This window comes from Rhamphochromis longiceps, linkage group LG7 (genome assembly GCF_057381845.1).
Source record: "Rhamphochromis longiceps isolate RC_006_pf linkage group LG7, R_longiceps_female_GT1.1, whole genome shotgun sequence".
Lineage (NCBI taxonomy): Eukaryota > Metazoa > Chordata > Actinopteri > Cichliformes > Cichlidae > Rhamphochromis > Rhamphochromis longiceps.
In genome coordinates this window covers 9,129,787-9,156,789 of record NC_140563.1, presented here as the reverse complement: position 1 = coordinate 9,156,789, position 27,003 = coordinate 9,129,787, and the positions used below count along the sequence as shown (strand labels likewise).

General features: G+C 40.8%; 2 protein-coding genes across 2 annotated transcripts in view; one reads left to right on the top strand and one right to left on the bottom strand.

Annotated features, from left to right (window-relative positions):
* Window positions 1-24,650, top strand: part of mafb (MAF bZIP transcription factor b) — a 45,465-nt gene extending 20,815 nt beyond the window's left edge. Inside the window, exon 3 of the mRNA XM_085411986.1 lies at window positions 24,456-24,650. The gene's annotated coding sequence lies outside the window, so the exon portion shown is untranslated. The remainder of the gene's footprint in view (window positions 1-24,455) is intronic.
* The window catches only part of wwox (WW domain containing oxidoreductase), a 141,678-nt gene continuing 137,963 nt past the window's right edge, over window positions 23,289-27,003 (bottom strand). Inside the window, 2 exon segments of the mRNA XM_085411985.1 lie at window positions 23,289-25,675; window positions 25,677-25,802. Coding sequence (XP_085268111.1) covers window positions 25,601-25,675; window positions 25,677-25,802 — 201 coding nt within the window. The 3' untranslated portion in view covers window positions 23,289-25,600.

The following is a 27,003-nucleotide window of genomic DNA, read 5'->3' as shown; positions in this document are numbered from 1 at the left end:
ATCTAAGTGTTCATTCTGGTTCATCTTGCTTGCTTAACCACAGATTTTAAATAGGAGGCTAATGCAAAAGAAGTAAGCACTTAGATGCTGAAGGACTAAATAAGGAAACAAGTATTCTGAGGGACTGGTTAAGGCACAGCAGTAGGCATGAGACTCTCTCTGCTGTACAACTGCAGTATTGATATATGCTGCAGAGCCTGAGCTTACCGTCCCACTTTATTTCAATTAGCTCACAGGAAGCAGGAAATAACCTGCAAATCAATTGTCATTTCTATGGGACTGGGGCTGGAGGCTGAGATTCACTTTGTCCACCAATAAAAGATGATGTAGCCGTGAAGAAGATTAAAGGGAATTTCCTCTTCACATACCCTCACGCCGTTGTACAGTATATCATTAGCGTGTGATGTTTAGTGCTTCAAGGTTGTTATGGTTTTTCTCTGAAGTGCGGAAATTATTTTTCATGGTACAGATTCTCTAAAATAGCCTGGCCTCCTCAAATAGTAAGTGATCTTTTACATAACCCAGAGTGCTACTCTACAGCCAAAACATGTTGCAAGTCAAAATGCAAATGTTGCTCGATTGCACTTTGGTCTTTTGAGCATCGTTAAGAAGATGTTTCAACACAGGACTTCTCCGGGGCCTGGGGGCCCAATTTAAAGAATGTATATAATAACCAGTGTTGGGCAAGTTATTTTGAAAAAGTGATTAATTTATAGTTACTAGTTACTTCTTCAAAAAAGTTACAGGATTCTAAAAGTAATTAATTACTGGAAAAGTAACTATTGCGTTACTTTTTTTTAAAAAATGTAACCCTCTGGGGTCCAGGGTATAATTGGCCATTTTTCACTACTTTTGATTTTACCTCTACATTTCACTGTTAAAAACTATTTACTTTGCCTTGTTTGGTATCATCCTTTTCAGCACAACCTCGCGTGTCTGAATTTACAGTTATGTTTTCATTTTGACATACTGTATTAACAAAATTGTTCTAAAATCAGAAAAAAAAAACCCCATAAATTCCAAGTAGAAAAGTTTTTTTACTGTAACAACCACAAACACATTTAATGAATCATATTTCATAACTTTAAATGCAAATATAAATTGCCAAATCATATGCACAAGTTTTGCAAACAAAGTTATTTGCAGCCACCTTTTACCCTTTTTTAAGTAACCATTTCAAACTATTTACAGAACAACCAGCTGTTCTGCATTCAATAAGATGCCACACAAATTATTTGTGCCACTCCAAAAAAATAATTTCTGACCACTATAAAGGAGAACATCACAGCCTGATACCTGCAGGTCGATCACTGCAGCAGGTGTATCACTCCTTTTTCTACCTGGAGACAGCAGTCGCCTCATTGTTCTGACACACAACACAAAACTATCCACAACACTACACACTAACTACACAAGACAACACATTAACTACACACTCCAAACACGCTAAACGTCACAAATCTCTCACATCTCAAAACTCGCTCTCTTTTTTTTCTGCTCTCTCTCTCTCGCCATCACTCCTAAAACTTCCCCCTCTTTCTAAACAACCAAATGTCATGTTGCCATATCATTGTTGTGATTGATCGACATGGTACATTTTTCCACCAACATGACAGGGCTGGGGGTTTTTTGCTCATAAGCAGAGAGTGCTTGCTAGCACTGTCCTTAGAAAAGTATTCAGGAAAAACATGCATATATTGTTTATCATGACTCTGGTTTTACGTGGCCTATCAACACAATTTAAAAACTGGTGTATATCACCTTGTTGCTTTGTCATCTTGAAGTGGTCATGTGATTGGCTTACCACGACTACTTTATTCTTCCTCAGTCAAACAGCAGCACTCATGTGATTGTTTTGCCCCTGTGCTCGAAAGTGATCGTCGGGCAGAAAGTGATTGCCGCACACGGGAGCGCGCGCAGCTGCTTAAAGCTGTAGCGCCCAGATTACTTACAGCTACTTCCGTGCAACTGATATGAACGCAGCTTCAACCGTCTGTTTGTTGAAAAATAGTAACGCGACCACACAGCATTTTCTTGTTAGTAACGGTAACGGCGTTGTAACGATTGGAATAGTAATTAGTTAGATTAGTCGTTACTGAAAAAAGTAACGCCATTTGTAACGCTGTTATTCCCATCACTGATAATAACAATATGAAAGATTAAAGTGCTACTTTCAGTGCAACTCTTATTTTTACACTGCTCAGTGGAAGCTCTGACCACTTGCCTTCTTGTTTTTAAATTCACCGTAGACTTCAAACTTGCAGATGAAACCTCTCCTTTCTTGTCAAGGATTACTGCTGGTTGGAGTTGGGTTTCTATCTATGATCCGAGACCAAAAAGCAGAGTTTAGTGAAGAGTTTTATAGTGCCAAGCCCGAAGCCAGCTCATAAGGTGAGGAGTGTTGTGTTTTTTTAAGCAGTCACTGTGTTGTACATTGTGTATTTATCTATCTGACTGTCAACTTGCAGTTAGAACCTTAGAATATTTGCACACCCCATAGGAGCTCCACCACTTATGGGGGTTATGCAAGTCTGTGGGTCATTCTCAGAGATGGGCAGTAATGTAATCCAATTACTTTTTTCAAGTAACAAGTAAAGTAAGAGATTACTATTGCAAAAAAGGTAATTAGATTACTGTTACTTTCCCAGCACTCTGCGTTACTGCGTTACTAAAACCGTGATTTTTTTGATGATGTCTCATGACAGTGACGTAAGCAAGTGCAACGTTGGTGACAACAGCTGTGTGCAGATCAACAATGGATAATATATCGAGTGCGGGAGAGAGTATGAGCGTGCAGCGTTTAAAGCGTGGAAGTACTGACCTTATTTTAAGTTTGATTCCATAAAAAGTGACAAAAACATTAGCGTCCATTGTGCTTTGGAAGAAAACTTCTTTTTACAGTGAAAAAAACCCCTAAACTTCCAAGCAAGCGCCGAGTGCGCTACGACGTAATGGGAAATTCACAGAGAAACTCGCGGATTCTTCACCTGCACCAGGGTAAACCTCCGCCTAGCCTACTCCTGCTTTACTGGTGAAAATAGAGCAAAAGGACCACTGAGTCTTTGACTTTATTTATTTTCTGCTGTGTTTTACTTGCATCTATTTGAAAGAGTGAGTGTAAACACAAAAAAAATTATTTTATGTGCTGGAATGTGCAGAAAATAGGTTTAAATATTAAACAAATTTCTTCCGGTCAGAGAATGTTGCATATAATTAAATTTTTGCTTGATGCATAAAGTTAAAAGATTAAAACTGATAAAGCAAGTTTTAAAAAGAGACTTTTCCATTTGATTACATTTTGTATGATGGATTATGTAGAAAAAGTAGAATTGGGTTGTAAATAATGTTTTTAAAAAGTAACTAAGTAACTAATTACTACTGAAAATAAGTAATCAGTAAAGTAACAGGATTACCTTTCGGGAAGTAATCAGTAATTAGTTACTGATTACTTTTTTCAAGTAACTTGACCAACACTGCCCATTCTTGAAAGCGCAGCTGGAAGAGATCCAGCGCTGACCAGTGAGAGAACCTTGAAGGTGGAATTTAAAGTGGATGTGATTCGGTTTTTTGTTAATAGGCAGAGTTTTGAAACTTTATGATTGCACCTCTTCCCAGTGAGAAATGGCAAAGGGTTGAAAGTTGTTTTTTTCAACATGGGGTATTCAGTAGAAATACACCACTAACATTTCATCCCAGTAGCTTTCTCATTCATAAAAACATTTTTGTTTTTATGATATAAAGACAATCTATCTTTGTGATGGATAGTAGCGCTTACATTAAATCAGACTTGGAATCACACCACCAAAATAAATGTGATGAATGCTGATGTGTGCTTTTAATGACCAAGCACAAAACTGTGCAGTGACAGAAAGCAGAGGAGCAGGAAACTGAATATGCTCCGTGAAACACACTGGAAAGCTTTTAGCGACGGAGGTGGGGAAAGGGAGGTCAGTATGGATTTGCAGCTGAGCAAGATATAGAAGGTTATATGGTGTATGATCATATCAGAAAACACAGTTATGTATGCACCCCACTTTACACCGTGTCACACACACAAACCAGAAAACACTGGGACGCACCACCGAGTGATTTGTTTCTGTTGTTGGTGCAGTGGACTGAAGCTATGGAGGTAGTAACTGTTTGATGGTAGGCTTTATGGAGACACTATATAATGCCTGTGACAGTTTATTCAGTGCATGTCAGGATGCGGGGATTTGTGACACTACAATGGTTGGAACACTCCTGCAGCCTTATGCACTTATGCACCCTCCATTCACAGCTCCAGTGGGAAAAATGAGGGAAGGATATGTGAATCTGTTTGCATGTTAAATGCTGTAGAACCGTGCGCTGTGCGACGCTGAAACAAGGCTGTATTTCTAAAATAAAACAAGCACTAAAGTCAGATGCTGTGGAAAATGACAGAAATATCTCTTATTTCATTTAAGTTTCTGATTTGAATGGAACATAATATCCATCCCTCTGACACACTCGAGTAGACACAAATGTCTGAAACAGTTTAAAGAGAGATTTTTTTCCTCTGCTTTTCAGCTCCGGTGGCAGGCGATTGCAAACCAGACAAGATCGTTAGACGGTACATTTTCTTTAGAGGAAAAAAAAACATCTCCCTTTTTTTTTTTTTTTTTTTTTTGCACTAACTTTTTGTCCAGCTAGTTATTCCCAAAGGTCCATTAGCAGAGTTCTCATTGGTTCTACTCTTGGCTGGATGCTATTAGCCCTGTGATTGGGTATTGAATTAGCCTGCTGATTTTGTATTGAAGGAGTGAAGACTGATGAGAGGATTTGGCTAAGCTTTCTTTTCTAAACCTCATTACTCACACTCAAAGAGAGCAGAACTGGAAGACACACACAGAGACACACACACCACTCACAAAGACATGTACACACAGAGGTTTCTTTCCTACTTAAATTCACGCTTTTCTATCGAAGCTTTAACAGTTTAAACCACGGCCTGCTCTCTGTTGCCTCCAGGTAGAGGAGGATTTCTTTTTTTCAAAAATACACCTGCATTGCTTTCTAAACTCACCTTTCACATCTGCTGTAGATAAAACAGAGTCAAAACCACCAAACTAATGTGTCGTGCATGTATGAGCAAGTGCTGCAGAGGCTCGAGACACTGGGAGACAACCTGTCTGCACTGAAAAGAAAGCCTTCAACGGCCCAAGAGAGTGCTGCATGCAATTGGAGGCTGCTAAGGAGAGCGATGTGTGAAAGACTTTGTGCTGACTTATGCTGTGTTTCATCCCACAATAAAGATTATGGATGATGATATTGATTTAGCCGGGGCTATGGCCATGACTGGACTCGGGCTCTCAGGTTGGAAAGAAGAGAGAATTTAGCTCATTAACATTCTCAGACATAGTGAGGAAGCCTTCTGTCGGTGATTGTGTGCAGATGAATGTCTATGTCTGTGTGTGTGCACGAGACTTAGATCATCCTCTGTATTAGCGGCACGACTCTTCCCTCCTTTAGTGTTTGTGAAAGTGATGAACCCCATCCTGTCCTCCTCTTTCCTGAGCCCGAGAGTGAGCAGCAGGCGTTCCCAGTAGCACGGCGCAGCAAACCAGGAGGGAGGGATGAAGTTATTGACTCCACTTTGATTTAACCTCTCCTGCCTGATCCTCAGAAGCTCGCAGACACATGCAGATTTGGGAATTCTCAGAATACCAGCTGCCTTCTAAGAGATGAGCATGTTAAAGATGCCATTCAGAATATACTACTGGCTTCAGATCCTTTTTATTTTGATGAAAGTGGCTATACCACAGTGTAGAAATCAAGACACTGCTTTGAAAAATTTACAAGTATACACGTTTGTAGCTAATAATCAAAAGTGGCAATGCTTTATTGTGCAAATTCTTTTAATTTATAACATTTTACTTTGTTGACAAATGCATAAATAAATGTTTATATTTACTTACAATTACATTATGTTTACTTAGTCATTCAGAAAGTGTTTAGGATGTCACCATTTCAGAAGTTATATTATTTATAGCGATGGGGAAGTCACCTCAAATATAGACTCAGTTACCTGTTTTATTGCTTTGCAGTGAAACAAAATCCTTGAAATATCTGTTTCATTACTTTTGTTAAGTTGATGTTTAACAACTCCAAAGCCTCCGTTGTTATGTTGTAAAAATAGAAAACACTATATTACAGTACATCCAGGTCAGGGTAGCGACAAGCAGGGGTTAAAATGGGCCAGAATGGGCACCTCCAGTTAATGAGCAATTAAATAAGGAACACGCTCCATTCTCTCTCTTTTTAAGCAATTATTTTTCCCATGCTGCACTGCTACAGCTGATCTCATCTGCCAAATCCCATTTTAAACCCCTGGAAATAGGCTAATACAGACTGGTTTCAAGTTGAAGGAAAACCAACACAAAGTGGACACTGTCAAACAGCCAGTGCAGCAAGTCTGTACTGCAGGGATGAAAACCTTCCAGAAGGCATTCGCTCATTTGCTGTGGTAGTAGAAAAGCCATAAAGTTTTTTGTTGAAAAACGTGCTGGGGGACTAGAGAAGCAGAAAGTAACTGAAGCAAGTGCTCTTGAGCAAATTAGCTTGTACAAGTCTGGTGTAAACGTGTTTCGTAACTTGCACATATATACTGTACACTATGCTTGTAAGTATGTATGTTTCTCTGCACGTGTTGGCTCGGCTAAATGCTTCTGCACAGTGCTTAAATATCCGCAATTTGAGACCATTTCAGACTGAAACAACAGCTAATAATTAGGAGTAATATCACTGAGTGCTGCTATGCTGAACACTGTTAGAGTTGTTGAACAGGACAATGGCGCCAAAGTGCACTTCTCTTTAATTAATTACCCGCTTTTGTTTCTGGAGGCAATACACAAACACACACACATGCACACACATGCACAGACACTCAGAAAGAGGCAAGAGTTTGGTTTTTAGAGGAAAAAGGAGGAAACGAGGGAGAGAGGAAGAGGGTAATATCAGCAGGCTATCTATCCTCTCTTCCACTGTGCATCCCAATCCTCTTTGGAAATAACAAATGCATAAAGGAGCCACAACACAAATATATCTGCCTGGCTCAGATAGATAGTGCTATGCTAGAGTTTAATACCCTTATGTAAACCAGTAACAATCAAGCCCTAACACACACCCCCACATCACCACTAAGGGGACAATAAGGAACACGCTCCATTCTCTCTCTCCAGATATGAACAGTGAGGAGTGATTGTGTGTGTGTGTGTTTGTGTGTAAGAAAGAGAGAGAGAGCGAGAGACCAAGCTGGGTTTTTTTTTCCTTCAGCAGATAGTGAACAATGCCGTAGCCCAGATTGGTTGGCTCCCCGATGCTTCTTGTGGTGGTTGTTGTTTCAGAAGCAGAGTGATATACGCCCTGACCTCAGAGACCACAGCACGTCTGAAACTCTATTTCATTCATCCCTCACCATCCACTCTTTTGATATCTCACTTTATCCCTCTGTGCCAATTTGTTTTTATACTTTGCCTCCTCTCTCATCCTCCTGCTTCTCCCTCTCTCTTTTTTTTTTCCTCCTCGCTAAAACTGACAATTCAGTAGACAAAGAGAGGAGTGACGCTAAAACCGAGGAGCCCATTTGTCTAAAAATGTTGCACTGACAAGCAATCTAAACCAAGGAAAATACTTGAGGACTTACACATTTATCAAATTAATTTGTGTAAAATATACTGCACCTATGGCAGGTTTACTTACTTTGGGATGCTCGTGGAGGGGAAAAAAAAGTGATCTGACAACTGTAATATATCTTGACTTCCTAAATAAAATATGAGACAATTTTGCATCATTTCCTGACAACTCACATGCACATTTTGACCAAGAGGGAGAAAAACAACACAGTGTCTCTAGAGGTGGATCAATATGATTAGTATGCCACGCATGTATGTGTGAGTCTAAGTGTGTGAGTGGGGGGTGGTATAGACAGGACTTACAATAGCAAAGGTTAATATCATATATCAACTGCCATCTGCATACAGCTCCGAGGGAGAAAAACACTCGTTGTCTCTCTGCTTGTATGGTTGATCACTCTAGGATTATATGCCGGTTGACATTTCACACTTGAAAAATTTGGACAGTTTCTTGTAGGGCTGTGGAGAGGGCAGCCATCGCAGTTCTGCAGTTTAATGCCACGTATTGTCCAAGAAAAAGTCATTGTTAACTCATTTGTTAACACTGTTCCTAACAACCATTTTTGGCAGACTAAGAGCTAAAGGAAACTACTTTTCTTGTATTGCATTATCAAAACTTTGCAGAGGCTTTCTAATGCTTGCAGCCTCTGCATACAATCAAAGCATTTTCTACAGTTTCTGTCAAACAATAACAAGTTGCAGTGCGCAACTGGCCGTGGTCTCAAAGATGTAAAGAATCTCTCTTTTCACTGCAAGCTCAGCGAGACATGAGCAACATCTGTAAGCCAAGCACACGCCGAAAGTGAAACCCAATGCAGACGCAGACAGACAGAGAAGTCTGGATCACATATATGTGTGTGCGCGCATTGCCGTTAATGTGTCTGCATGTGTGAAAGCATGCCTTGAAGTTTTCCCTGATCGTCAGCCTTAATGCTGCACTCCCTTGCCATATAGGACCCTGCTAGGAAACCATCAAATATTTATACAACATTATCCACGATCCTATAGGCTGTAAGTACAGCAAACACTCTGCTGACTTTCTGTAGCATTACATATGTTCGGTATTCAAGCTCCGGCCTTGGTTTGGAGCCGTTACAGATTCACTTTGGCTTTCATCCACCACCAGGTTTTCTTCGGGGACCCTTGGCTGGTTATGCTGAGGACCCACTGGGTAAATTACACAGTGACAGTCACAAATACAGTTTATAGCTCTCACTGCTGGATTTGTGACAGCTTTTTTTTCTTTTTTGATCTAGTGATTCAAAAACAGGATGGCTGAGAAATAAAGAGGGACAAAGCGAGAGCGTATTAATTCTACATCCCAGACGCTGAATAGCTGCTGCTATTCTGAAGGTTGTTTTATGGAGCAGAAACAGCCACATCTTTGTGTTGTTTTCTCCTTGATTGATTGCAGTGGCCCGAGGCTCCTCGGAGCACGCTGGATTTTGTCTGAGTATTTACTAGAATGTTGGGAGGATAAAAATCACAACCCTAGACATCACACTACAGTGGCAAATACAAACAAACAGAGAGGCAGAGGAAGCCCACACAGACAGATAAAGGGGAGCGCAGGAGAAAAGATGCAACATACGGCGCACTTGCAGCACGTGTCGCTGCAAGCATCCTGCTTCTGTTCTGTGATTAAAGAAATTTAGAGCACTTTTCTTTAAACCATTAGTTCAGAAAGCTATTACCGGTAAATATATCCGTCTTCAAATAATATATGAATCATGCTTTCCTGAAATTGAACCATTTGCAAATAAATTAGATTTAAAGGCCTCGTTGTTCACAGCAAGTATCTATAGCTGGAGAATTACAACCTATGACTTTATCAGGTGGTGGAGCATTTTGATCCGTGGCCCCGCCAGAAGCATCAGTGGGCCAGTTGCTGTACTGTAAGTTACCCCGTTGTGTTATTAGTGCGTTTGCGAAATAGTGAATTCGTAGAACTCCAGAGGTCAAAAGGTGATGCCGAATGCCAGCCACAACAGCAATGAGGGGGGCCGTCTGATTTCAGTCAACGATCTGTGCTGATTGTTGAGTCTAAATGAAAGGACAGTTATTTCAGCAACACAAAAGAACCATAAATGTCAGCAGAAGCATAAAAGAAACCTTATATTTGTGACTAACAAACCACAGCTTACCTTTCATCATCTTCTTTGATCTTTTTCCCATTTACCAGGTCAACAGTGTTTGTTATCTTCAAGTTCTTCTATGCAGATAAAAAAAATGCTGTGACAGTCACAGTGCTTTCAAATAGGTGCATCTAGAAGACACTGGGAGAATATATGTGACAAACATGCATTATAAAATATAAATAGAAGATGGAAAAGATGTTTATTTTAACCAGGACAACTGTACTTACTTTCAAATATAAGAAATGTAGGATTATTCCATCCATATTCACTCAGATTGACTCATCATTGACACTCATTATAAACATCTTCTGGAAATTTCATGTTTTATGTTTCGTGACAATTACAGACATGCAAAATTCTCCACGACAGCTCAGGCTGATACGCCAACACTTATTCTACATCCAGTTGGTTTCTGTGTGCATATACAGTAGGTGATGAAAGAGGGAGGTGGCCTGTTGGAGCTAAACTGGCACTCAGTGTGCAGGCTGTGATATGCTGTGGACAGGACAGCCCTTGGCTCTGTCTGTCAGCGGGTGAAGCCCCTGTGTGCAGCAGGGTGGATGAAGCTCTTTAGGGTTCCCCGCTGTTGGAGGCCTGTCATGATGACAGAGACAGGCTGACACAGAGGGGCAGAGAGAGGCTGCAGCCCTCCAGTTTTCTCTTTTTATACCCATCCATTCATGTTTCTCTGGTCTTCTCGTGCAGCGTCCAACAGTCTCTCGCCTTCCCCGCTTTGTCTCGGAAGCTGCGATGGAAACAAACTGTGGGTGTTGTGAAATTAGTAATGTTTGTTTTTCATTACTTCCTGCTCTAACTGATGTGGTTATACTAAAAAACTTATTTCATGCCGTCTCCGTTCGTATCGTACTCATCCTACGCTTAATTCAAATCAAAGTGATCTGTAACTAGTTCTGTTTCATTTTTTTGTTCCACGTTATGAAACGTTTTGTGAAACTAAGTGTTGCACTTTTATAAAAGACAGAAAAAAAATTCTGAAAATCTTAGAAAAGTGCACAAAGAAACTGCGCGTAAAGTGTGTCAGCCCCAGATGCTATACTGGCGTCAGCATTAAATGCATGTGCGTGAGTTTGTGTGTGTTTCCATTGTATGTCAAGCAGTGTGATTTACTGTGGGAGGGGAGCTGATTGCGTAATCTTACAAACATCAAAATGGTGCTGCTCAGATGAGGATCTGCCCACACTGCAGATTACTGCTCAGATTAACACAGGATGAACACTGGGAGGGTGTCAGAGGAAACAACCCCAATTTCTACATCTCAGTGTTTCCTCAGTGTCTCGATGTGTCATTGAAAATTTATTCTGAAATGTGTCAATATGTTTTGTGCGCTACTATAGCTGTTTGTGTGTGTGTGTATGTGCACGTGTGTTTGTATCGCTGCTCCTGTCTGTCTGTGGTGTGAGGGAACACACACACACGCTCACACACCTCCTCCTATAGCCTGAGGGGTCTAGCAGCTTATTATGAGTCCTTAGTGGGAGAGTGAAGAGAGAACAAGAGGCCGACTACACTTAAGTGGCAGCACAGAGCACAGACAGGGAGATTTACTTCTCTTATTCCAGCACACAAAGATTTAAAGGAGCTCAGTATGTGATTAAGAGAAACTACTTCTATAATACAAAAATGCTTGAATGTCTGCTGGCGAATGTAATGATTAAGAGTGTGTGTGTGTGTGTGTGTGTGTGTGTGGTAACATTTCCTCCAAGAGGCTGAATATTAGTGGGAATCTGCAAACAGCTGCATTTGTGGCTGCTGTGATTGTTTCCATTTGATGAATGCCAAATTTCTCTCTGCTCGTGTCTTTTTTCCGGTCTGGCCCCTGTCTGCTGTCTTTTCTCCCCATCCCCATTCTGTCAGCAGCCACGCTGAGAGTGTGTGTATATGTCTTTGTGTGTGTGTGTGTCCATTCCCACTCTGTCAGGTTTATTTCTGTTATGTTTCTTAATTAGCTAATAAAGGTCATGGCATCTCTCAGTCGGGGGGGCCGGCGCATGCAAATGAGCCAGAAGGTCAGATGGATTAGTGACCGCCTCACACCGGCCAAATATAGACACAACCGTGCTGCCATACAAATACCTGCAGCTATTAAAGCATCGTGCCTGTACCAACACGGTCCCAGACACACATACTGATATAAATCTGACTGGTTTACTCAACTGTGTTTATAAGTAGACAGCGTTAGTGCGGATGTAGTCTTGGCAACTGTAAGTGTTTGGGGGTTTATTTTGTTTGGTTTTTTCTAGGTCACTGTGTTTCACCAGAAAAACAGTGATCCTTAAACAAACTATTTAGATATTTATTTAGCAATGACACCATGTGGCAGTGCAGCTTGGAACAGGCATCAAGAAGTGCAAGAAGTCTTCTGCAAAGTTTGTTTGTAATACTGAACATTTCTAACATTACATGTCACAATCAGCATCCCTTACTATGTCACATTAATGCTAAATGTGCATTGTATCATAGGAATTCTTATAGTCGCGGTTTATAACGTTTGCGTAAAACTGGATCTTTGCTGCTTCTATTTGCCCAGCAGTCAGGTGGTTCTTTAACCATGGCACAAGTTTTCCCAGCTAAACTATTTGAACATTTTTGCACTGGAAGATACAAACTATTATTTTTCTAGCCCATTTGACCGGAAACAGGTTTTGTTCCACAATTTAAAAAAAAACTTAGTGGTATTTTTAGTTATAATAATGGATTGGATTTGTATAGCGCTTTTCAAGGCACCCAAAGCGCTTTACAATGCCACTATTCATTCACTCTCACATTCACACACTGGTGGAGGCAGCTACAGTTGTAGCCACAGCTGCCCTGGGTCAGACTGACAGAAGCGAGGCTGCCATATCGCGCCATCGGCCCCTCTGGCCAACACCAGTAGGCAAGTAGGGTAAAGTGTCTTGCCCAAGGACACAACGACCAGGACAGAGAGCCCAGGGATTGAACCGGCGACCTTCCGGTTACAGATGCGATTCCCAACCCCCTGAGCCACGGTCACCCAGTTATATACATAAATGCTTAAATGCTTTCATTTGTGTGTGTGTGTGTATGTGTGTGTGTTATCATTTCATTCTGATGCACAAGATAAGCACGTGCTTACTGCTTTTACTTGAAAGCGCCTCTCTCGCGCTCTCTCTCTCCTTAACAGTGGAGTGCTCTCGTGATGCACTTGTCTTCATAACATGTGGTGCATGAATGCTTGCGTAGATAAGATAAGAGAGGAGGTGCAGATGCTGACACAGTCGGCGCTGTAGTGTTGCAGTGGATCTGTTACACCTCTAGGTCTATCACCTTTCGCAGCAGAGCTCGTCTCAGTGTCCTTTAGCCCTAAATCACCGGGCTGTCTCAATGTGTGAAAGCTCTCTCTCTCTCTCTCTCTCTCTCTCTCTCTCTGTCCCCCCTCAGGTCTGTAACTCATCCTGTCTGTCTCGTCGCTCTCTTCCTCCCTCTCGCTCTGCCTTTCCCATAAGTCACTGGGTTTCTCTTCATTTCTAACCTGCTCGCTCACTGCTCCCTCATAGCCATTCATAGTTATATCTTTGTACCACTTGGCTCCTCTTTCTCTTTTCTTTGCTCTCGCTCGTCTCGACGAAATTTTCATATCCGCTGAAGATCTGAAAAGACTCTTGTTGTGCACTTCCTCCAAATCCCGCCATTCATCTCTTTCTCTCCTGTGGGAGGTTGTCTGGCTGCCTGCCTGACTTACAGCAAGCTGAGTGATGGACATGAGCCGAGACCCAGTGCATTACGCTCCTCTGCAGCAAAGCACAACAGAGACCAGACACTACTGTATAATACTGTGCTGAATACAGAACGACGCACACAGGAGGATGATAGACAAAAACTGAACTCAAGTAGTGAAGGAGTGATAAACAACTCGTCACTCTGAGGGGAAGAAGGGTGGTGGGATCTTAGGTCTTTGAGCTCATTATGTTAATGAGCCAAGATAAACGCAGCGCGAGAAGAAACTCTAATAACAGAGATGAGTATTAATGCCAAACTTTCACACGCATGATGAAAACAGATGTGAGAAAGAACACCTACTATCTTGAGTTGCAGGCTGTTTGGCCTGCAGCATTAAAAGTGCAGCTAAGAGAGTCAAACTGTCAGCATCATATCTTGTGCTGAGCAGACCTTTGTAGGAGATGATAGAGAGAATGGGACTTTCTTTGTTTATATCCTTTCCTCCTTCACCACCTCCTCCTCCTCCTTTTCTTTCCCTCGGCGTTTATCCCAAATCCAGCTGTTGTTTCCAACACATCCTCCGAGCCTTAGCTGCCCTAAAGTTAAGAAACAAAACACATTCATTCTGCAACACCTCCTGCAACATACACATATCCAGTATAAAGAATGCACTGCTCCAGGACTGCATATTACAGACGCTCCATCGAACCCTTCTCACTCTTTAAAAGTCCAGCATTTTTTTGACGCTCTCCGCGATATTAGATCCCCCCTGAATATTTTAACGACCCTTGCTTCCCGTTTGTCATTTCGCTCCCTTTTTATCTTTGAATATGCCAGTTATTTCACACCCGTGACCCCTACTCCCTTAAACCAGAAGTCATTCTTTCCCCAAAGCCCTCTCTGACTTTGTCTCTCTTCTCTTTTCCTTCTCATGATTTTCAAAATTCAAGCGTGTCTCCCCGTCTTCTAAACGTGTCTGTACACCCTCGGGGCGCGTAAGATTTAAAGCCATTTTCAGAGGAGTTGAAAAAGGTCCGATCCATAATCACCAAAAGTACCTCTGCCTTCTGCAGAATTACAATAGCAAGCATTTAAATGACCGACATCCATATCTGTATCTCCCGTATATCACTGCCCGTCATGACTCATATACTGCGGGCCGAGCCGAACCACACGCTTGGTTTCAGTTTCACGTTAATATCCTTCAGATTAAGTGGTGGGGTGGCCACTCCATCGCTGCGCAGCATGTTCTCTTCTTGTTTTCCATGCAGACACAATGGAATATAATTAGTCGATAGCTGCTTTGCACTCAGGCCTCTGCATGTTGCTAATAAATGCTAACAACAGAGAGTGAAGCCATATGTCATTTGCTGCATTAGCCACTGTACAGTTTTGTCAGGGAGACTGCTTGCAAGTACATTACATACATTAGCAACATTTCCAGTCTCTATCAGTCCTCTGATTACAATAAATGCTCCCTCGCATTGTAACGATGGGCTTCACAATAATGGGCCATAAATTAATACAGTGCTCAGCAGTAAATACTATTATGCTGTTAGTGTTTACAGCATACCCATGTATATGTAACTGAATCGGTGGATAATCACTATTCACAGAGGCAGTCCTTCCAACACAGCAGACACTTACTGTCCATTTGCTGGGACAGTGCCCCTAAATGTCACTGATTTCAACAAGGGACTGATAAGTGCATCACAAGCTGAGCCTTACGACTGTTATGATACACCAGCAGTACACCGGATCTCTTTTTTTTTTTTTAATCTTACAGAACAGGGGGCAGCTGTGAAAAGCTTGTTAAGGTATAATTCACTGCTCTGTCTGTGTCATTTGGGCCTTGTATTATCACTGAGATCATTCCCACACGCACAGGAGCGCGGAAGCCCTGTGAGTGAATGGCAAGCAAGCAAGCATGTATGTGTGTTGGGGGTGCTTCCATATGAAATGTACACGAGGGTGAATCTCAGTGGTGTTAATGGCTTTTTAAATGTCAGGGAAAGTCAGGGAATGATAAAAGAGAGATCTGTTATCCATGTCCTCATGATCACCACGGAGCACGCCGCTGTTCTCACCTCGCTGAGGAGCCTTCAGCTTGTGTGTGTGTGCGTGTGTGCAGGAGTAGTCCAACTTCAATCCCTGCTGATGCCAGCATGATTTATGCACCAATCAGATTAGCTCTGAGAGAGAGGGCGAGACAGTGCGAGAAAGGGAGTGGGACATTAGATATTCGGCGACTTTCTGGTTTATAGTGATTTTCGTTGGGTATTTGGCCGAATACAGACTTTGAACAGCTAAAAATCAATTCATTAATACATTTTTATTCTTCTGCTCGCATTGCTGTGCATTCATCACTGTGTTAATTTTTTGCTCAATACAGATGGATACAGTAAAGACGAGGTATTGTGCCTGGAGGAAAGTATTTATGCTTTTGTGCTGAGTAACGACCCAGCTGAATTGGGGGGGAAATTAAATCAGTAGGTTTATTGTTCATAAAATATATCTATATCCAGATGTAAAATTAAATGACTTAGAAGAAGCTACATTCAGCTGATCCCTTATTCGTAAGAGGTAGCTCCACATGTGTGATTTGCCGATCTTTTTATGCAGGAAGGCCAGCCTGATTCAACTTGGAATCAAACCGGAGAACTTTTGCTTAATAATATCTTAAAGGGTCCATAACAGATAATTGTTTCATAACTTTTTAAGTGCTCTAGGTTTATGGTGGACATTCAGGTGAAAGAAGCTCAAAAAGATTTTACAGAAATGGTAATAATGAGTGCAAAATGACATACACGGGAAAAAGTAAGTGTAAATAAAGGAGTCTAAATGATGGTCAAAGTTAAAATACAATTTTTAAAAGCTAAAATAAAATTTCTTGGTTTGTTTTATTGAATAGTGTTTCACTTTTAACTTTATGAAACAAAACATATTTTTACAATGTTGCAAACTGATAAATAAATGATAAATCCATCATTCAGGCATAAAAGAGACACATGAAACTTCAGTTTGGAATTTTAAAATTTTAGTTGTAGGTCTTTTCAGTTTTAAGTACACAAATAAACACATAAAACACAAATAAAGGTAGAAAGTAGTGCAGTAGCCTTCTGCTGTCGATGCAACAGATTTAATGCATCATTAGGGCCACCATTGTTTCCTTTCTCCCCTCGCTCTGGCTCTTTCATGGAGACAAAATCAGTTTTCGCTCAGTATCTCGAATCCTCATTAAAATCAACACAAACCATGCTCTCTAAAATTAAATCTTTGTATACGTGTGTGTGTGTGTGTGTGTGTGTGTGTGTGTGTGTGTGTGTGTGTGTGTGTGTGTGTGTGTGCGGTTTGCACAGCACCCTGGCCTGCTCTAACAGAGGGTTGAGTGATGTCACAGCAGACTGCATTTTAATAGAGAGGGAAGCAATTAGAGAGGGGACAGGCCGAGAGGTGGAGAGATGGAGAGGCTGTCTGTGTGACACGCAGTGCGCTCAGTTCACACACACAACACACACACTCATTACTAAGGATGAGTTAATTAATTGCACAGTGATTCACGGTACTTGTAATTAATCTCGTAGATATGTGAGTGTGTTTTTGAGAGGTGACTCTTCTCCCTTCCATTTATAATTTACACACACACACACACACACACACACACACACACACACACACACACACACACACACACACACACACACACACAGACACAGAGGTACAGACAAGTCTTCCTTAAGGCTACAACACAAAAATTCTATTATCTGCTTATTAGAGTTGTTGTTATTATTGATTATATTGTTCTTAAATATATTTATGGACAATAAAACCTATTCAATCAGTGAGCTGACATATTTTGATACTTGACACAGGGTTTGGTATGATTTGTTACTTTTCTAATTGTTTAGTAACTTAAAACCTATGCACTTTCTTTTTCTAGTGTTTTCAAAATAGTGTATACCTCTCACTGTGTAATAAATGCTGAAAAAAAACATAATAAGACATTTTATATGTAATTAAAGGAGTCGGATATGTCTGAATAGAAGGTTTCCAGAAATGCTGTCTTTGTTTTTTTTGGTTAAAATACTTTTCAATCACGTATCTGATATTGCTGTGCTGCTGCTTTCACACAAAGTATCTTTGCAGTTTGTATATCAAGTTGTTGTGATGCAAAGCTTTAGGATTTAGAGGGAAAATAATTTACAATACCCCACGAGGCAGTATAAGGATGAACATGAATAGTTCAAACACGAGGTTGCAGTTGTTTTGAAACCTAAAGTAAGTCAAAAGTTGAACTGTTGTGTTGAGTTTTCCGTTGTAGATTGTCGTGATAACACCAATAAGGTGATATCACATCGTGCAGTGATTGAAAGAGAGCAAAGCATCATGTTATCATTTATTTACCTTGTAGCGCTCGCCTTCATCGTGTCCCTGCAGAAATAGCCCTCACAGTCCTGTCCCTCTCTCTTTTTTCATTTCTTGGGAGGAGATTATACAGTTAAAAAATTAACTGTATTAATCTTGCTCTCGTCTCTACCCATGATCCTTTGCATTCATCAGCAGGAGTGGGAGTGGTGGAGCAATCGCATTTGGAAATTAAACAAATAAAAAAAGTTGAAGATAGCTGAGTGAGTGATGAAGCCAGCCAATTGCTAGCAGCATAAATCTCCCCCTGTCACCACCGGACCTCTGCCTACACACATTTGGATATTGTTATGATTTTACCGTGTTTGCATATATGAGCCTAATTTATTAGAATCAAACACCATCAAGATTATTTACAAGCAACTGCTGGTCTGCTGCCAATAAGCCCATTAAGTGCATTGTTGGAGAGTGGTTATATGATCAAATACACAATAGTAATTGTGAGTGGAGAGAGGCCAGAGTGATTCTCAATGAGGTGATTATCTGCGTGCAGGTTATTGTGCTATTTCAGCATGACATGTAAATCTGCATCGTTCCATCAATCACAGAGCCGGCTGTCAGCAGAGTGATGTGTGAAAATGACAATGACAACCCCAAAGGATGAAGATGGAAAAATCTGAATGACTAGTGCTCAAAAACGAATTCATTTTTATGTTTCAAAGAAAGACAAGAGTTTTCTATACTGGATACAAACTGGGTTCCAGTGTCTTTGTCCTTCTGTTGGCCATTTATTAGTACATCACAATGTAACTTGTAAAAATGCATGCAAAAAAAAAAAACGCTACGAAATACAGAAACACACCGACCAGCTGTGATGGCAATGCTTCAAGGGGGCAACAAACAAATGATATAACAATAGCTGAGACATGCTTGTTACTATGGCTGTTTTGGTGGTGTTGAGGTTATGTACATATTTGTTTTTCTTAGCTTTAATGGCATGATTCATATATTGGTTTAGTTTAAGTAGTTTTTTTATAGGGACAAGTCTGTTACATGAACCAGGCAGTATACCACAGCCTAAAGCAGTTTGCACTGCCCGATTGTCTCGCTTGTCTTTAAGAGCCATTTAAAGATATGATATTTTTAAATGACCCCTGTGCTTATTTAATAGGTAACTAGTAAACAAATCAAGTAAATTATGCGGTTCCTAAGAGTAGCTAAAAAAGTAAAAGCCTGTTCCACAGTTAAATATGCAATAGTAAACGAGCTAATAATAATAATAATAAACCATTCCTAACAGCAATGAATAATACAAAAAAAAAATCAGTAACTTCCAAAAGTTGTATAGACTAATTATTAGTTTTAAAGTTTGTTGATTACAGTATGATGTTCATTTTGCAAATTATGGTCATACGTTGAGTAAAACACATTATATTGAAGTGGGGTATGCTTTAGGGTGGGGCTCCTCTAAGATTGACCACATGAGGAAAAAAAATATAAGCTCGGCTGTTCACAAATCAATGAGTGACATCACAGTGACTGTGACCATCTTTTATATACAGACTGTCACACTTTTTGTCTTTTTGTATTTTGGTGCTTTTGGTTTTTTTGACTGTTGTTGAGCTCAGCTTTCAGGGTTCTCATGCCCACCACTATAGTGCATTACATGTATTTAGCTACAAGGAGATATGAAGGTATTATTGGTGGAAGTCTGTAATATTGTTTTATTAGTCCTTGGATCACATAGTTTCTCGGCATGTGTGAGAAATGTTACCATTTAGAAGACTGCTAAAGAAAACGTTATAATAAAACAACATCTTTTTTTTCCTTTTCCTTTTTTTTTAAAATAAACTAAAAGTTGTAAGAATAGTTAACCGGCTCCCAGCAACTTGAACAAACCTAATGTATTTTTCTTACCCATTTGGGTTTCCAAAAATATTTTGCACTGTTGAGCTGCTTCAGTCATATTCCCATGACTGTACACCAACAACAGGCACTCACACATACAAACACACACACAGCAAGTGAGAAAAAAGTGACATAAAGCAGGGGTCTGGGGCTAAGTAAGCAGTACACCAGGTTATGCGTCATTTACCGCGGCTCAATAACAACCTTTCTCTCTGCCCGACACACCTGGTCACACAAAATGACACATGCTGTCCTTTGAGAATGCTCACAGACACACACACTAAGCATATCTTTTTTCACCCCATGGCGGCCTTAACCAGACACATTACATCCCCACTCAACTATCTTCTCGTGACAGATGTATTTATGTAATGGTTTTGATAGGTATTGATCCACACGGCGGAGCCAGTTAAGAAAGCGAGAAAAATGAGATTTTAAAATCAACATGGCTGAGGGGGGTGTTTGGTGGAGATGATAGCTAAACAAGAAGATGAGTGACATGAGTGAGAGAGAAAAAAATCATGTCAAAAGTAAAGCGAGGAAAGTCGTGCCAGCGAAACCTTCAGAGGAAGACGCTCAGGTGGAAAGCGCTCACGAATTTGATTCACAAAAAGAAAGCTCTAAGAAACATGCACAGTGTCTCTGCAAGTGTGTGTGTGTGTTTGCAATGGCATGATCGTGTGTGTGTGTGTGTGTGTGTGTGTGTGTGTGTGTGTGTGTGTGTGTGTGTGTGTGTGTGTGTGTGTGTGTGTGTGTGTGTGTGTGTGTGTGTGTGTGTGTGTGACCTTGGCTTGGCCCGGTGGTAAAGTGGGGCGTCAAGAGAGTCAGTGTGTGAGCAGTCAAGCGTTCTCCCTCAGATTAGCAGGCTTTATTACTGCCACCAACCACTGACAAATCCTCTTATTTCATTTTACCTTCCTCTACCTCTGCCTTGTTCTTTTCCTCTCACTCTTTTATTTCACCTAAAACCTCCTCCCTCTCTTTCCTTCCAGCCCTGCATACGCTAGCTTTGCATGCTTCACCTTGCACCTCTCCTGGCTCCCTCGCAAGTTTTCCCTCACAGCATAACAGCCCTATTTTCTATTTCCTCCCTCTTTTCTCCTCATTGTCTTTCCGTCTTCCGCACGGCTCTGCTGAAAGCTACACATTTCTTTTTCTACCTTTCTCCACTCCACCTCTTGCTCTGCTCCTCCCTCTATCTCCTTCCCACTCCCTGGCTCTCTATAGTGTGATGAATCTGTAGACAGGGGCTAATAATTGTACTTCAGCCCAAGTGCTCATTTTTCTTTGTGTTTGAAAGCTGTGACAGGCAGGAGCTCCTTTTTTTTTTTTTTCCCCTCCACCCCCCTGTCCCTTGTCTCCCCCTTTCTCTTTCCCTTTTCTTCCTATCCTCACACAATGGGTGAGTAAAATAACTCAGGGTTTACAAGGTCATGCTGTCTAGCGGTGAGGACTCGCTGGGGATTTGGGAGTGGAAGGATTTCCTCAAAGGTGCCGTGTTGAGACTTCAATAAAAAACAGAAAGTTATAGATTGCACGAGCAGATCTACAGGGGGAAATAAGTGCATTTGATAGTGAACAAGCTCAGTAAACTTGGATTCAAATGTTACCATGACTATGAGTCTTCATGGAAGAATAAATGATGAACTGAAGCATTGCCATGGATTAAAAACATCTACTTTTGCATGCATGTTACACATATTTTTTTAATCATTTAAAAGAGAACTCACCTTAAAATGCTCCACTTCCTGCCATATGTGGCAGTTGCATGATCTTTACAATGCATTCTTTTAATAATAATAATAATAATAATGTGCCCAAAAAATAACTCTTTTTTTACTGCTTTTTATTCATTTCATCTCAGAAATCAATGGTACAGTAATTGCATGAAGAGACTGGGGGGAAAAATGTCTGTTTTTGTAATACTGAAACAGAATTAAAGTATTTCTTTAAGAATCTGCAAACAAGACATAAAAAACATTTTGACAGGCAAATTTTTATATTAAAGTGGGCTAATTAAGGGGAAAGGAGCCTGGGGAAATAATCTTTTAATTTTAAAATATATATAATTTAAGACTCTATCAAAAAAGCAGCCTGCAAGCAATCCAAATCGTGAGATATTGAAAGAAAATCGTATTTCCATTGACTCTGCTGTGGTACTTTATGAAAACTGATCATCAGTTTTCATCCTAATGCCATCCTCAAAAGAGAGAGATTAAAAGAGAGCAGTGGGGAGGGAGGATAACACAGAGTAAGACTTTATTGCCTGCTGTAGTTAGATGGTAAATTTCCTCCTGGCAGATATTTATTGGGTTAGTTGAGTCTAGAGAGAGCTTTAACATTGATTGTGATCATTAAATATATCCGCTCGAAATGGCAACATGGCATTCCTTCGGTCGATGGAGCCAATAGGAGCAGAACAAAGGCATAATCAAATCAATCCTCTCATAATTATTCTTTGAGAGGTGAAATTAATCACAAGAAGAAATAAAAACAATAATGGAAAATGAAATGATCAGTCGTAAACAATTACTGCCCAAATTGAAATGAACTCAGTGAAGGGGGAAAAAACTCAACTGTAAATCCGACTAATTAAAATAACATTCTAATGTATATCGGTTATTTGCTTAACACGGGCTTTCAGTTATTACATTGTTGGGTGTCGTTATTCTAAGAATTGGAATAAAGAGAAAAAGAAATGAAGGGAAACAGACTGTGACTGTGTGTGTGTGCGTCTGTGTGTGTCGAGCCTTAACTGTTGGGTCAAAGGATCAAGGTCCTCCTCTTGCGAGAGTCGTGCTTCTCCTTCTTCTCTGCTCGCTGAGAGGAAGTGTAGCATATTGATTAGCTATCAGATGATTCCGATAGGGCCCGATCGATAAGACTTTGCATGAAAGCCAGGCAGGACCCTCCCACTTCACTCAGGCACACACCCACTGATCTGCCACTGCAGTGCACACCCGCATACAAGTCTAGTTGTTTGTAATTCTCCTGAAGATTCTCCTTTGAGTTCTGAATCTGGCCCTTCTGTCAAAGGCTTTCTTATATGCTCAGCTTACATAGAATTGCGACTGATAGACTAAGCCTGCACTTTTAGTCGAGAGCGGCGATATCTGTAGGCCACAAATGGTCTACGTTACATGATCGCACGTGTATAAAGTGCTTTAGCTGGTGTCAGACTGTGATAATATAAAATTTGCAGCACTTCTGAGATGTATCAGTCAAACTGATGTGTTTCCAGCATACAGCCTTCATCATTAGTACCAGTTTCTTGATATATAGTCATAAACAGCATTATGGTTATTTTATTCTGAGTTTCTCCTCCAGCAGAGAGGTTGGGGAAAGCGGGCTAACATTACAGAAGTCCCAGGTGTAGAATTACACTCTTTAAGATCATTTCAGGAGGCTATAAGAGCCTACAATAACATAACTATTTGAACAAGTCAGAATCCCTTTGAATAAGATTATATTTCAGTAGTGGTGAAGTGTGAGAACAAGAAGTGAGACCTAATTTTTAGAGACCCAATAGAGCAAAAAAAAAACCCCAAACAATTTTAATAAACCACATATGAAGTCAACAAAGACAAAACAACGGAACACATCAGGACAGACAAACTAAATCAAAATAAAACAGAGGGAAACTAAACAGCTGACGTGCTTAACACACTGGCGAGTACATCTGCTCACGACTTGATCAGTCACACACTCGGGAAGGGAAAACGTCTCTCACAGAGGCTCATGTCAGCACATACACAAAATGCTCTGTAACTGATTGGCAAGTAGGCGAATTCTCATGTTTGCCAAAGTATGACCATGAAAGGGCCTGAGCCTTATCAGCACCATGGACAGCAGCTGGGAACATCCTTTATTAGTGTTCAACTCCTCGTCTGTTTATGACAGATTTCTGTATTTTTAGTTTTTTCAGACACAAACAATTTTTAAACACACGTTATTTATACCGTTTGTTCAATCTGATGCAAAATAAAGAGGCAAAAAGATTCTGGACAGTTTAATAAAATGTTGTTTTGCTTGCTGTACTGTGCATGCGGGTTGCTGACTGTTCCTGCTCTGTGTGTGTGTGCATGTGAGTGTTTGTACTGCATCTCTGTTCCAGGTGTGTGCAGTGCTGTGAAAGGACAGCGATAAGACACCTGTACTCTGGGTACAGAACAGATTATAACAGCAGTATCAGTTTCTGTGCAGGGCACAGCATGTTTCTGAATGTTCTGTCTGTTCCTGTGCTTTTTTTTTTTTTCTTCTCTTCAGTATGTCTGCCAGGAAGGGAAGAAAAGAACAATGTGTGAGAGTAAATTATATTAAGTATAACTGTGGTGCTGTGTCATTCTGATGATTCTCTACAGAAGGAAACACAATGAGGATTCATGTGTGAGGGTGCTGGTCAAACGTACGATTGCATTGATTGATCTGTTCTTTGAATACATGATGAGTGCATTTCCTGTTCTGTCAGAGGGGAAAAAATACTGTAAAAACAGCTTTTAACTCTGTGATGTTCATACCTGGTTAGTACAATCTGGAAAACTGGAAACTGTCGTACTTAGACTTGTTGCGTACTTCTCAGCTCCCCACACAAATATCCCACCTAATTGTCTTCAGACTTCTATAGAAGGAATTCACATATTTCTGTACAACAGATTTTTATTGACTTGTTTCTCTTTGTGTGTGTTTTTTGCAGATATCATGACACTAGAATGCTGTTTCAAGACCAACCTACGGCATCCGGACTGCCATAAAGCACAATGTCTCAAAAGCGTCCCACCCCCTGTGGCTTCAGGGCAACCAATCCACAGCAAATCCAAAGCCGGAGTTCAATACTAAAGCGGATGATTTAAACAAAAAAAAAAAAAAAGAAAAAAAAAAAAAGGGAGAACTGAAGAAATTAAAGATCCTGGACTCTGTAAATAAAATTCTCCACCTTCTGTATTTGTCATTCAAATGGACAAAGATTAACCCATAAATATCTCCAAATTGTAACTTACCAGAGCATAGATTGTCAATACTTAGGTTGAGTAAAATAGCAGAAAAAAATATGATGTCCACCCCCCTTTAGCACATGGCCAGAAATCAGGATGTTGTAAATACTGTACAGAAAACAAATAGGGACGTTGATAAGAAATATAAGTATTGCAAAATTGTGTACATAGCCATTAGAATCACACCTCTACTGGGTTTGTAATTCAATAAGTTTCACATGCCCATTACTATTTATTTCTTCTTGCCCAAAAAGATTTAGCACAACGATTAGCAAGCGCTCTGTATCAGAATAGGAAACATAAACACCAACATAGAACTAGACAAGAGGATATTGAACTTAGAGACATTAATTGGGAAGACATTATATTTGCTGATAGCCCACTATTGCTGGAATCAGATGCATATGCCGTAGAGTGTATGCTTACTAGTTAAACCTTGTATTGTTATCAAAACAGGTCATTTGCATTTTGTTTACATCTAATTTAAGTAGACGTTTGAGAAAAAAAGGACTTTAGAGCTTAAAAAGGTTACAGAGAGAAACAGACAAAGAACAAACTGTGACAGGTTCGGCTCAGATCTTCACCTTTCCCCCCACTCCCGGTTTTAAAATACTACAGCAGAGCTTAACTTCACTTAAACTTTAACTAATTCAATAGATTGTATATGAAATCCCCTCCTGTGCTGTATATTTAGTGTTTTAGACGCTGTAGTGATGTGACATATCCAGATGGGCTTCCATGGTTTGGCAGCTCTTACAGTTAGTCCACACCTAACGAAACATCAGCTGTTTCCTTTCTGATTCCTCTTTGGCTAGTTGCCCTCCTCTTCCTCTTCGTCTTCTGTCCATTAGAGGGCCTGTATGCCCACTGACCTCTCTGCGACCAGGCGCTCGCTCAGCTCCCACAGGCTCCCACAGGCTCGTAGCACTGCTCGGATCCTGGGCCTGGGCGGATGTCTGGCAGCGGAAGCAGTTGTTGAAGTACATGCCGCCCAGCCCTTCCAGCTCCGGTGCTACCGCACAGTACACTGTGGTGGCCGCCCCTTGTTGCTGTGGACAGACAAAAAAAAAAAAAAAAAGAAGAAGAAGAAGAATCAGTGGACGAATCACGACGCTGAGACAGCAAGGCGGCGTCGGCCTGCAGGAGCAGACAAAATATGGAGAACTCGTCTAACGACACGCAGACTTTAGGATGTGTGCTGTATGGAGGAAAAGACAGAGGACATAAAGCAGACTCTGACCACATTCCTTTGTCCTCTGTGAGACCCACACACGCATAGACAGACACACGCATACACACACAGACAAAAAGAGACAGCAGGACTGTGTCTACAGGGGGGGAAAAAAGACTCGTGCACACACCGTCTCTCCCCTCTCCCTGCATCCCGATGACTGGGTCATATAACTCCTTACTGTATATATATTTATATACATATATTTATTTATTTATTTCTCAGCCAGGTGTGTATAGGACATCTCGCTATGTGGGACCGTGTGAATGCTACAGATGTATAGACTCACAGAGGATAAGGCGGGAACAAAAATATTACACCAGCTCCTGTCTGGATGGGAGTCACCAGGGAAACTACAGCTCTGATGTGCGATGTGTGAACAGCAGGTTTCAATGCCATGATTATCAATATGTATATTTTTCACGTGATGTTTATTAATATTCAAGTGCTGGAAAATACAAGTACAACTAAGTATTTAAATCAAAAGTTTTTTGGTTGTTGCGTACAACACACAAACACGTCGCACGGTTTTCCCTCCAGTTCTTTCTCAGTAATTCTCTCAAGGCAAGTTTAAACCTGAAGATCACTCAGCCCGGAAAACTCACTCTGTTACACGTCGTCTCAAGCCGAGACGCGCTGTAAAAGTGAAACAGTATTTTTACGCAACCTGCTAAGTTCTCTAATACACCCCATCCCATCAGTCAGTAATTAGCAAGGATATTCACGGAGAGAGATTTCTGTGACATTTGAAAATGAAAGCTGAAACTGCGGCAGAATAAACACGTCAGAGAGAATTACACACATAACCCGACCGCTCAAAGAGGGATCTTTCATGCTGCAGCTCCGGCTAAAAGCTGCTGTGACAGCTTCCCTGCAAACTCCAGGGCTGGAGACGACTTCTATGCGGCCACATGAAATGGCTCGCCTCTTTATCTCCTGATGTGAGGGAGCGAGAGTGAGACGGGGGTGGGGGCAGAAAGAATGAGAGGGAACACTGATGTGATGACTGAAGGCTAGTG